Below are 12,872 nucleotides of genomic sequence, written 5' to 3'. Positions count from 1 at the left end.
TCATGGTAGAGAAATAGTATCCAGACAATCTGCTGACACGGGACCCAAATAATAACTACTTCACCGGATAGGACGCCATTTTCAGTTATCTTAGACGACGCACCGCATGCATTGAATATATGGTGTTTTTTTCATCCTTTGTCCACTGAGTTAATAGTTTCTAATACTGTAATATGGAAATGACCAAGAGCAAGTATTCTCCTTTGGAAGGTAGGTGCATGTTTCGTACCAGATATCATTAGGTTTGAGTGTTGAAGCTGATAGACAAATGATGTTGATATCTGATTCTCTCGTATTGTCACCTTGGAACAGTTTTTATCAAAATTATTCATAGGCTTTTTGGGTTTAAACGATGGTTTTAGCTGGTTTTTCGTCCTGTTTGAGTTGCATAATTCCGGGCCAGAAATTGTACTTTAGTCACGCAATCTACTTTTCATTGATTGAGAACTTTATCTCAATCTGCCACCGACTATAAACGTCGGGGCTTTGGTAGTAAACGCTTACAAAAATCTTGGTATCGGTTCGTTTTATTCAATCTTCCAAGCGCTAGACGATCATAAGGAATTATTTGAGATTTATTTCTGATAATCGGAAAGAGGGCAGGAAGAGGCACGGAGGGTAGAGAGAAGGGGGAGGATTGCATTAATTTACTGTAGGGTAAAGACGGTACCGTAAAGACGGTACCGTGAGACTTGAAGGCTTGGAGGAGGGGGAGAGGTGGTAAAAAGAGAGGTGTTTTGAAAGAGGGAGGGGAAGGTTCTGGAAAAAATTGTAGAGTATGGCTTTTTAATTCAGTCTATGTATGACTCATGCCAGCTCCCCCTCCCCTTCCCCCCACAAAACCATGAATAATGGATGAGTAGTTCTTATGATAGAAAAGGAAAATGTACCTTAATAAACCTTTTAATTTTAAGGCAGATTCAGGATTTTTCTAAAGGGATCCAGATACAGAATAGTCCCTCTCACAGTTCCCTGCGCCATCTTGAAAGGTAGCCGTGCCTTTGCATCAAAGCGAGACGAATGGTGAGATTGCAATGGTAGAGACATGTGAATAGTTGTTCAAGGTGTTAAAAAAGGTCTCTAACATTGCAAGCTCACCGTTCGTCTCGATGTAAAGGCACGACTACCTTTCAAGATGGCGCAGGGAACTGTGAAGGGGACTATTCTGTATCTGGATCCTCCTCTTTTTGGCCCACTAGATTTACACTAGTTTTGTATTCAGTTCTATTTCTTGCTTGTTTGTTAGTTTATCTCAGTCCATAAGAGCATATATATATACTCTCTTGGTCGTCCTCATTTTTTAAAACTTCAATAAAAAAAATCTATGGGTATTTTACTTTTATCTAAAAGTGGGCTACCTGTGCTCCAGCTAGTCTTTGTGCAGTTTTCATGTGTATTTATCCTTATTTTGGCGATAATATAACGCTAAAAACAGTTTAATGTAACTGGCACTTGAACAAAATTCCTTATTTCCAAGAAGTTAAAAAATAAAAAATAAAAAAGAGTCTCTTGGAAAATAAACAAATTAACGGGAAAAATATTCGAATAATTGAGCTCTTGCAAGTCACGTGATTAGCCAGTCCTTCGTGCGAGGTTGTTTTGAAGTTTTACGATTTTTCACATAAAGAAGTCATAAATGAGGAATTCAGGCGAAGAAACATTAGAAATGACCAAAGCAGACCATCTTCAGGTCGAAGAGACTCGAGGTAATGTGCTATTTTTGCCTCAGAATTAAAAAAAATATTTATTTGTTCGCAACATTCGGAGAAGTGTCGCTTTGAAGCGTCAAAGATTCACACGTTAGGCCTGTTTTTCTTGTTATTTAATGCGTTCTGACGCTTTTATTCTCCTTTGAAATGCTCTAAAATGCTTCGTTTCTTCTAAAGTGTTAAGGATAGTGCTAAAGGAATATCCTAAGCGCTCGTTTAAGTTAAATTTGTTGTGCTTTGAGCGTTTTTTCTGCTATAAACGAAGTGGAAAATTCGTTAAATCGCATGCAACTCGACATTTTTTCTATCGAAATCTTTCGACCTTCGCACAAGATGCTTCAAATTTTTGATTCCTCTCTTTTCTCTCTCACCTTTAAGGTTTTTAGAATTTGATATCTTTATGTCCAGACTTATATGTGACTGGGCTCTTTTGCGCTCATAAACAATATTGAGCATACTTGTAAGCCAGGTGACCGCTTTTTAATAATTTAAAAATCAATTCGAAAAAAAAAGAATTTTTCGCTTTATTTAAGGCACGGAACTTGCTATTTAATTTTGAATCATTTTTTCTACATGATCTATACATTTTCTAGTGGTTTACAAAAGTAAACCTTGTATTGTTTAAATTATTATGATTGTTTTTTTAGATCTCAATTTGTAAGGTCAAATAAGCTTAATTATTTTTCTATTGCATTGAGAATTCTAATGAGCAGTTTTCGTGTGAGTCGAGGTACATTGTATGGCATACCCTAACGTTTGATATGGCATTCTTATAATGATGGTTATCATAATTATAATTAGGACAAATGATATTGACATATTGCACTTACAATACACTGTGATTACCACTTGCTAAACACTTATAGATGGCTTCTCATATGAATGACCATCACTAGGAGGGTGGAAAACATATTAGTACTGACTTAGAGCATGTATATGGTACGACATGCCATATAATGATGTGATGTGGCTTAACACTAAGATGATGATGTGTGAAAAAAATGGTTTTGTTTTACTGTATGCAAACAGTACTGTCATAACATTAAAATAGCTTGCCATTGTCTTCGGGGGGATTTTGCCATTCAAAACACGCAGCTATAATAGTTACAATATAACACACCATGACTACAGTATAGTATATCTAGCTATGAACTTACATTAGAGCATACATCCAGTATTACACTTGATATTTTTGAAGCACCATCCGCTCATCAATTTTTGAAGACCAAAAGTTATTAGTCGTCTGTCAATTTCTTAGCTCTTTTTTTTTTTTTTTTTTTTTTTTTTTTTGTTTAGCTCTTAGGAGTGGTTGAATTCTCCCTATAAATTCATTTTGATTTTCATATTTGCTTTGTTTTTCCAGAAAAATTCGGTTATTCTCATTTTAAATCATTTTTTGAATTTTTACCAGCCTTCTGACAATAGCTCTATATCTTCATATGGTAATAAACTAGCAAAAGATGTTGAAATTAAATGACACAATTTGACTCCTAGGTAGTATTTTAGAGCTTCTCTAAGATAAACAGTTGTAGATAATAGATTGTGTTTACCTGAAATATTTGAATAATGAGAAAACAGCTATTAGAATATTGGTTTGGTATATAATAATATGAGCCACAAAATTTCTTGCTTTTAAAATTGAAATTTTAGTGGGTTTATAAAAATAAATTAATTTTTCCAAATTCAAATTAAGACTTAGGCCTAGGGCAAACGTCGAACTTTCCATGCACCAAACTTAATTACATCAAAGAATGCTGCCTCATTATCACCTAATATTCATTGTTTTTAATAAGTTCAGTGCATGGAAAGTTTGACGTTTGCCCTAGGCCTTAATAATTAAAATTTTCATCCCATTTTTCTATTTGGCTGTAGTTTATTTAATTGTAAATAATATCCACAGGCAGGGGATTATAGCTGCCAAGGTCTTGGAAAAACTTGCATTCTGATTGGCTACATATATTCGCTTGGCACGCAATATATACCAAGACTTCAGTGAGGTTTACAGTGAGCAGCACTAAAACAATGAATACCTTTAGTCTCTTTTTAAAAATGCATAAATTACGTAAATCATCCCATAAGCCAAGCAATATTGGGAATAAGATTTATTCTCTCTAGCAAGCATATTTCTTTCATCTGGCCGCCACTAAGTGCTCATGCTTGAAAATTGCAATTGGTGCTGTTTGAAAGACATTTTGATAAATAAATTTATAAATTTATTTGAGCACTAAAATGGTTGATTCTCTCTAGAGAAGCATTTATTCTTTCTTCTGTTTGTGCTGATTAGATATATCCTTTTCCCTTGCTAGCAGGGCCTATTTTCCTTTTGTTTTGGAGGGAAATAAGCTCTGTTAGCAGGGAAATATCCTTCATAATTGTGACTTATAAACTAGGTTAAAACTCTCTGTAACTGAAGAATACACCTGCTCTTTAATCAAGCCTTCGACGTATTTCATTGGTTGTTTGATGATACATGTAAAATGATAGCCAGTTGACACCAATCACAAATGTTTTTGGTTGGCAAACTGAATACATTACTGAAACAAAAATTACTTTTAACATTTCAATTTTCTGATCATGATTTTGCTCTTACATTCTACAGATAACACAGGCACAAGCAAAGGAGTCTGCCATTATATCGTCACTGTTCTTTCATTAATATTAGTTTTAATTACTTTTCCAATTTCAATATTCTTCTGCTTGAAGGTAAATTTTTTACTTTTTTTCGAATTTATTTATTTAACCATATTTTTTCTCATTGTTCACTCCAAGAACTAACAATAGCTCATTGAGGGAGATCACACATTTAGTTTATCTTGCTTGGTGTTAGGTTGTTCAAGAGTATGAAAGAGCTGTCATCTTCAGGCTTGGTCGGCTGCTTCCTGGAGGAGCTAAAGGACCAGGTAAAAAAAAGTTTTTCAAAAAATTATCCAATTCAGACTTCAAATAAGAGAATGAACACATTGGAGATTTCTTTATCAATTTTTTCAAACCAGGGACCAGGTAATGATGCACCTATAATGCACCTATAATGCACCTATCGATGTTAAGCCCCGCTAAACAGCTACCCCAGAAAATTTACATTATTCAACACTCCAACTCCCCCCTCCCCCCACCCCCACTCCCCGGTTCCCCGCAAAAGGCAATAGGGAATTTAACCTGGCCGCCATCTTGAAAGTTGACTTCTTTAGTTTTCAGGGGTGGGGTAACCCCAACCCCCCTGGACTTATCAAAACACTGACTGCATTTTTTGGATCTTTTTAATTAGATATATTTTATTTAAAAAATTTTTAGGACTATTTTTCATCCTTCCCTGCATTGACACCTACAGAAAGGTTGACCTCAGGGTCGTGTCATTTGACGTCCCTCCACAAGAGGTAAATAATTTTTTTCACACGCTGTTAAAAGTACCTAACTTTGGAATATATAAAATAACTGCTATAAATAATTTCTAATTGGCTGGAGGGCAATAATGGCTATTCTAATTAATTGTATCAATTGTATTGGTAGCTCAGTTGGTAAGAGCGTCGGTCTGTTGTGCGGGAGGTTGTGGTTCAAGCCTCGGCCGGACCAACACTCAGGGTCTTAAAATAACTGAGGAGAAGGTGCTGCAAATGGTTAGACCTTCAAGTCTTCTCGGATAAGGACTTAAAACCCAAGGCCCTTTCTCCCAACCCTTCCTAACCTGCAGTAAAATGGAGGACATAAAAGAACCTGTTGAATTATTTATGAAGAGTAGGGGATTGTCCCCTAGTTCAACAGCCTATCCCAATCTGGAGGCATAATACTAACATACTAACAAATCACTCATGATTGTAAGCTGCACGGCCCTACTAGCGCCTTAATATGCAGCCCATAAAGTCCTCCACTGATCTTGTAAAGCACCATTGAGCTCCTATATAATTTTTTTCTTTAATTTAAAACGGCAAAATTGGCAAAACACTCACCAAGTAATGTTAAGAAGCACTCTGCTATGTGTGTGTTGTGTCTCACTTAGTTACATTTGTCTTATATTCTGCCTACAGGTATACTTGTGAGGCAACCATGTGACTCAAAATCCCTTGAGATATAAATTACAATATGTAGTTCCAGAAATTATCCATAGCCTCCGATCCCCCACAGATGAATTTGGAAATTCCTAGGGGTAGGGAAGTCAGAGAAAGAACAAAATTACAGAGTTTTTATCTAAGAAAATTGAAATTTCTGGGTACAGCTGTTGGAGGGGGGGGAGGTCTGAAAAAAATTTGTCCTTGGGGGGGAGAGTTCAGATAATTTCTGGAACTACAGAATGAAACAGCCATGCTGGTTGATCTAACAAGAGAAGCTAATGAGGATATGCTTTGTTTTCATCAACCAACATGGCAGATGTGATGTAACATGCATCCCAAGGATAGATAATGCACACTGCACATGCTAACATTTTCTATTTGTTTACTTTAGAAATGCTCCAATTTATTTTCTATTACCTTTCATCTAGATTCTCACAAAAGACAGTGTGACAGTAGCTGTGGATGCCGTCGTGTACTTCAAAATTTACGATGCCACAATATCGATCACTAAAGTTGAAGACGCCAACCGCTCCACCCGTCTGCTAGCTCAAACGACCCTCAGGAATGTGCTGGGAACAAAGAGCTTGAGTGAGATTCTGTCTGAGAGGGACAATATTAGCCATGTCATGCAGGTTAGTGTTGTTCTTTTGTGAATTATGTTAAGTTTTCTAAAGCTGCGTGTTTTTGGTGTGTACTGCAAAAATAAAAACACTCATATAAACACTCCTTTCTACCACCTCTTTCTCTTTTGCTGCGACGAAGGACTAGCATCCGAAACGTCAGTTTTTTCATCTTTTCACAGTGTATATAATTTACCTTTTTATCATTACTGCAATTATTATTGTTACATTGAAAGGTGGCATTGTTGGCATGCGATGCTGTGGCACTGTTTGACACTCCCCATGTCGCCAAAAAACTACACAATTTGGTAGGGTAGCTAGAATTACACCGAGTAATTTTCATTTAGACCCTTTCTAGATTGAATTAGAATTTAAAAGTTAATGTTTGCGAAGGGATGAAAACTAGAGAACCCAGAGAAAAACCCGTAAATTGCATGAGAGAACAAAAAAAACAACTCTACTCACACAACTCGAGTTCAAGAATCGAACCCAGGTCGCATTAATTGGTAAGAGGAGAGTGCTCTTGCTGCTACGCCACCCATGCTTCCCATGAGAGAGGAAGGAAGGAAGGAAGGAAGGAAGCTTCTTTATTTTACCACGGTAAAAACATCAGTCGATTGCCTAAAAATATTTAAAAGTAAAGATTTACGATTAAAAAGCTAGTTACTGTTTTACATGTTTGCCGTGGAGCCCTTAGTTACAACTTTTCTTACTGTATAGACTATCAATTTCCGTTTTAAATTTTCGTATTGACATGACCTCTTTTATATTTAATGGTAGGTCATTCCACAATTTTGCCCCACTATAACTGAATGATCGTTTTAGATATTCAGTGTGTGGCTTAGGTATTGACAGTTTTTTATCATGATTTCGAAGGTTGTATTTAGTATGGTAGTCGGAGAAAAGGTTTTGTAAGTAAACTGGTGTACGTTCCTGCATCGTTTTAAACATTAGTAGGGCTTTTTGTTTTTTACGACGAATTGCAAGTGTATCCCAGTTTAATTGGTCAAGGAGATGGCTAGATCTTATGTCATAGTTAGATCTTGTGATAACTCTAGCCGCTCGATTTTGACGCTTTTGTAGTTGAACACATAGTTTATCACTTAATCCATCCCAAACTGCACTACAATAGTCCAGTTTGGGTAGGATCAAGGCTTCGTAGATTTGGATGGCACTATCGGTCGAAATGAATGGGCGAACACGTTTTAGAGCCCCTATACTTGATGAGATTTTCTTCGAAATGTCGTTAACATGTTCTGACCAATTAAGGTTTTTATCAATAGTGACACCCAAAGATTTGGTGTGATCAACTTGTTTAACGCTAGTTCCATTAATCGCAATATTAATAGTGGAATCGCATTGCGCTGTGAACTTTTGGTGGGACCCAATAATCATAAATTCCGTTTTCGCTACATTCAAGCTTAGCTTATTTGCTAACAACCACTGATGTATATTAGTGAGTTCAGTGTTGATGCTTGGTTCCAAGTCCCCTACATTTTTACCATGAAAGCTGATGCTGGTATCATCAGCAAACATTCTTGTTATGGCTTGCGCCAAACAATTTGGTAAGTCATTAATATACAGGAGAAATAAAAGTGGGCCTAAATTACTGCCTTGTGGTACACCGCAGCTCACAGTACAAGGCTCAGACAGACTTCCGTTAACACTGCACAGCTGAGACCTCGTCAGTAAATAAGAACGGAACCACTTGAGTGAGCCTTCATCTACACCATAATTCGATAGTTTGGACAAAAGAATTTCATGATCTATGGTGTCGAAGGCTTTTTGGAGGTCTATGAAGATAACTCCGTTAAGTAGTCCCTTGTCTATATTAACTGACCATTCGTTCGTTGCTTCGAGCAACGCGGTGACAGTGCTGTGCAGGGAACGAAAGCCTGACTGGCATTCCGTCAATAACTGGTTTTCATTCAAATAATCGTATAGTTGATCATAAACGATCTTCTCAAATATCTTTGAAGCAGTGGGAATGACCGAGATTGGGCGATAATTGTTTAGGTCAGTTTTCTCCCCTTTTTTAAATATAGGCGTTACTTTCGCTATTTTCCACTCCCTAGGAAAAATGCCCATTTTAATAGATTGTCGAAAAATCACAGTGAGAGATGGTCCCACTATAGAAGCGGACATTTTTAGCAATTTGTTGGGTATGTTATCCAAGCCTGCAGCAGAGTGTTATCTTTACCAAATTATTGTGCAAGAATTTTTTTAACCATGTCTTGAGACTACTTAAATTTGGAGTCCCAAGCATTGTGTTTTGGATACCAATCAATATAGAAGCAGTCCTCATAGCCAGCTCAAGTCAACTGAGTCCTGAAATGCATTGTACAATTTTGCATTACCACAAGATTTGTATTAATAGCTCAGAGTTGTTTAAATAAGTGTATTAGTGACCCAGGGCATTGTCAGGACATTTCAGTTTTGAGTCACACCCTTCTCTATTGCTCAGGGTTAGCCTTAAACTTTATGCAGAATATTCACGTGTTCCAGTAAAGGCTCGTGGAATTTCAAAGTTTTTGTATTGTTGAAGATGTGCATTCTTTACTTTACCATTGGTATTTGTGAATATTTAGACACTGATTCGAGGCTAATATAACCCTGATTAAATAAGTCTGTAATCAAGGAACATGGCAGTAATAGGCCCTTTGCAGCTAAACAATCACGTGCTGATCAATTCACTGAGAGCAAATGAATGAACATTTTGATTCCCATTGGTGAAATTTACTGGAGAGCAAACAAATTTCTACAATCTTTTTTGAGAGACCTGCATATAAAACTGCATTTCGTGACACACTGGATACACATCTTTTCATTCAGTTCTTTACAAGTACCTAAAAAGAATCACCAATTTAATATAAAAACATAAATATTGCCTTCAAGTACAGACATGTAACCGTTAACTGCAAAGGGCCTATTTGGAACTCAAGAAAGGTCTATTGTAACAGTCATTGTTCCAATACTTTGTTATCACTAAGTAATATATTTTTGTACTTTTTTCTTTTAGACTTCCCTTGATGAGGCAACAGACCCATGGGGTGTCAAAGTTGAGAGAGTTGAAGTGTAAGAAGTATTATTACTGTAGCAGGGAAAAAGCTGTTTTATTTTTTAAATAATTAAGAGTTTTTCACTCTTAAAATCTCAATCATATTATTTTATTCATGTACTTTACATGAAAACATGTGAAAGTTTATTCATTTAAATTCTGACTTCACAAGTCTTTATGCCTTGAACCTGGGGAGGGGGGGGGGGGTACTCCCCTATATTTGCTATATGGGTATGTGCCGCCCTATAGGGTATGGTTTTTCAGCTTTTGGGTCTGGGTTAGGGTATCATTTTTTGAAGTTTTGTGTGGGATAGGGTATCCTTTTTTTCTGGGATAGGGTTAACGATTTGGTCGTTTTTGTCTGGCTAATAGGCTATGCTTTCTGCCGATACAAAAACAATAAAAACGTTAGTAAATATTGATTGCAATCTATTGAATAACCATCTTTTCCCTCTTTTAGTCTGGGATAGGGTGTATAATTCTTAGTTTTAGTCTGGGGTAGGGCATGTAAATTCAAAATTTTGGGTCTGGGATAGGGTCAGGGTTTTGAGGCAGGACACCCCTACCCAAGTTGGGGTAGTAGTACCCCCCCCCCCCCCCCGGGCCTTGAATCAACAAACATCGTTTCCATCAATTATTGCTTAAGAGAAACCGCTTAAGATTAAGATAAATCACTGTTACTGGCTGCATTGCTAAATTAATCACTTTTTAAAAAATAAAAGAGACTGGTTTCTATTTAATGATATAACACTTATTAATTATTATTATCCTTTAGTAAAGATGTACGTTTGCCGCAACAGCTGCAGAGAGCCATGGCTGCAGAAGCGGAGGCTTCACGTGAAGCCAGAGCAAAGGTTAGACCTAAATTATCATATGTAGCCTATTTTGTAGGAATCAGATTTAATTTTTGATTAAATTCCCTTAGGTTATTGCTGCCGATGGTGAAATGAATGCATCCCGATCACTAAAAGAAGCAGCTGACATTCTTGCAGAAAACTCACAAGCTCTTCAGCTGCGCTACCTTCAGACCTTAACCACCATCTCTGCAGAGAAAAGCTCAACAATCCTGTTTCCTCTGCCTTTGAATTTCATATCACGGTTTCTTCCTAAGAATGGTAAGACATTGCTATTAATTCAAGTACACTAACTCAGTTTAGACTAAAGGTTTTTCAATTTCAAACCTTTGTTTTCTGTATAGAGGGGAAGATTTCGAAGATTTGAAGTGTTTATTATGATATTGGTAGTGGTGATTATGATAGGCACCAATGATGATTTCCTGTTGTTGATGATGACTGATGATGGTGATGGTGATGATGATGACTGATGATGGTGATGATTGTGCTGATGATGACAATGATGGTGATGATGATGATGGTAATGATGATGGTGATGTTATGATTATGATAATGAATGATGATGATGATCATTGGTGATGGTGGTGATGACGAAGGTGTTGATGATGACAATGATGTTGATGATGATAATGGTAATGATGATGGTAATTATGATGATGGTGGTGGTGGTGATGATGATGGTGATAATTGTGGTGGTGAATGATGATAATCCCATGATAAGATTATGATGATTACATGATCAGGATGAGGATAATTATGGTGACGGTGGTGATGATGATGATTATGATTATGGTGTAACAATGGTGATGATGATTTTGAGGAGGCAGCATGGTTGAGTGGTCGTAGCGTCGGTCTCGCAATCCGGTGATGCTGGGCTTGAGTCCCACTGTGGCCACTAGCTGAGACTATATTTGTCCGATTCCTGATTAGTTCAGATTCGGTTTCTCGACCATGCATGTAATGTTTCTTTGATCATTCATTTCAGTTTCATTAATTAATTGTAGGAGGGCCATAATGTAAACTACTGGGCTACCAGTAATGTATACAGGTCACCCTCTTAAATAAAGTAAATTCATTTTCATGATAGTTTGTTTTATCAACCAGAAATTTAATAAATATGATCCGAGCTTTCGGCCTACTTGGCCATCCTCAGGGAAATGAAAAATGTTACAATTGACAAAGAAAAATCACACAATCAAACCATGGCATATGTGTGTGCGCATCAAATTAAATTGTAACGTTTTTCATTTCCCTGAGGATGGCTGAGTAGGCCGAAAGCTTGGATCATATTTATTAAATTTACGGTTGATAAAACAAACTATTATGAATTTAACAACAACCAACAAGGAACTCTTTGATTAAATTTATTTTCATTATTTTCATTGTGGTGTTACTACTCCTAAATGTATCTCCAATTTTCTCCCCAACAGGAAACTCCCCCAAAATGATAAGATCATCAAAAGATGAAGAAGAATTTGAGTGTAAACTTTGAACTTCTGCATATCGTACTTGAAACGGAACTGAGTGTTACAAAGGATCTTAATCATATTCATGAGCTATCATTGAATTGATAAATTGAGGTTGAATACTGTACAATTATTTAGTATTTATCAATGGTGTGCATAAACACATTTTATTTGGACAAATGCTCTCTGAAAAATCTATTTTTTTCAGACATGTATCTCTTAAAAGAGTTAAAAATATCATGGCTAGCCATGTATATTGGTTGAATCTAGACTAAACCTAAAAGGTTCACATTTAGATAGATAGACATGTATGTCTTAAAAGATTGTTAAATCACAAGTTTACCACCCTAAGTATTAGTTTTTTTAGGGCCTTGGATGATTATTCACATGTCTCTATCATTAGAAGCTCACCGTTCGTCACTTTATTGTAAAGGCACAGCTACACTGTACCTTTCAAAGTGGTGCCAGGAACTAAGAAGGGGACTTCAAATTTTGCTTAACAGCTATCTCTGTGCCACAGGAATCCCTAACCTGAGAAATCCCAAATAATTAATAGGGTGGTAAGCCTGTGGTTAAATATCATGGCCAACCATATTGGTTCTAGAAAAAAAATCAACAAATGTATTCCTCTCACTAGTGAAAATCTAATTAATGATTGTAAAGGTCAGCAATATAAACATTATGCAATTCTGATGAAGAAAATAATAAAGCTATGTCAATATGTAATTCATCAGATAATACAGATGTGTTCCTTGATCTAAAGACTCGGGGGACCAGTTGAGGGCATGTACTGTGAGATTTTGCTGTGTTGAGCTATAATTCCTTTTATTATCACCATAAAATCAATCAACTTACGTTTTCCAACCATGGGTGTGGTTAACAAAGCATCTTTGTTGGAGAACTGGAAATTTTATATAGGCACTGAAATTCATCACTTTCTGAGCATAATTCATTAAGAAACATAAGTAAACTAATAGACACCTTAGAAGTAAAAGTAGCTGAATTTAGAAGGATTGCAAACGGAAAGGATGGGACCACATGATGCTATGTGGGTTTCCTGTGGTAAATCTTATGCGTGACTGTCACACTCTACTATTGTCGATATTAACTATGTATTGT

The 12,872-nt window shown here is 36.5% G+C and overlaps 1 protein-coding gene across 2 annotated transcripts; it reads left to right on the top strand.

Moving 5' to 3' along the window:
• The first annotated feature begins 62 nt into the window (after positions 1 to 62).
• On the top strand, positions 63 to 12,479 carry LOC116304171 (mechanosensory protein 2). Of its 2 annotated transcripts, none has more exons than XM_089024738.1 (9): positions 63 to 210; positions 4,309 to 4,412; positions 4,537 to 4,609; positions 5,001 to 5,083; positions 6,184 to 6,387; positions 9,395 to 9,450; positions 10,209 to 10,287; positions 10,359 to 10,548; positions 11,718 to 12,479. In XM_089024738.1, the coding sequence occupies exons 1-9, from the start codon at positions 174 to 176 to the stop codon at positions 11,777 to 11,779; spliced, it is 888 nt and encodes a 295-aa protein (XP_088880864.1). In that variant the 5' UTR covers positions 63 to 173; the 3' UTR covers positions 11,780 to 12,479. The 2 variants fall into 2 exon arrangements, with proteins under 2 accessions (XP_088880864.1, XP_088880863.1); XM_089024737.1 differs by lacking the exon at positions 63 to 210 and adding an exon at positions 1,572 to 1,706.
• The last annotated feature ends 393 nt before the right edge of the window (positions 12,480 to 12,872 follow it).

The sequence above is a fragment of the Actinia tenebrosa genome, unplaced genomic scaffold (genome assembly GCF_029948245.1).
Source record: "Actinia tenebrosa isolate PJP-AT-01 unplaced genomic scaffold, QUT_ActTen_1.0 PGA_scaffold9__36_contigs__length_13948895, whole genome shotgun sequence".
In the NCBI taxonomy this organism is placed as follows: Eukaryota; Metazoa; Cnidaria; class Anthozoa; order Actiniaria; family Actiniidae; genus Actinia; species Actinia tenebrosa.
This window is presented reverse-complemented; position numbering and strand designations above follow the sequence as displayed.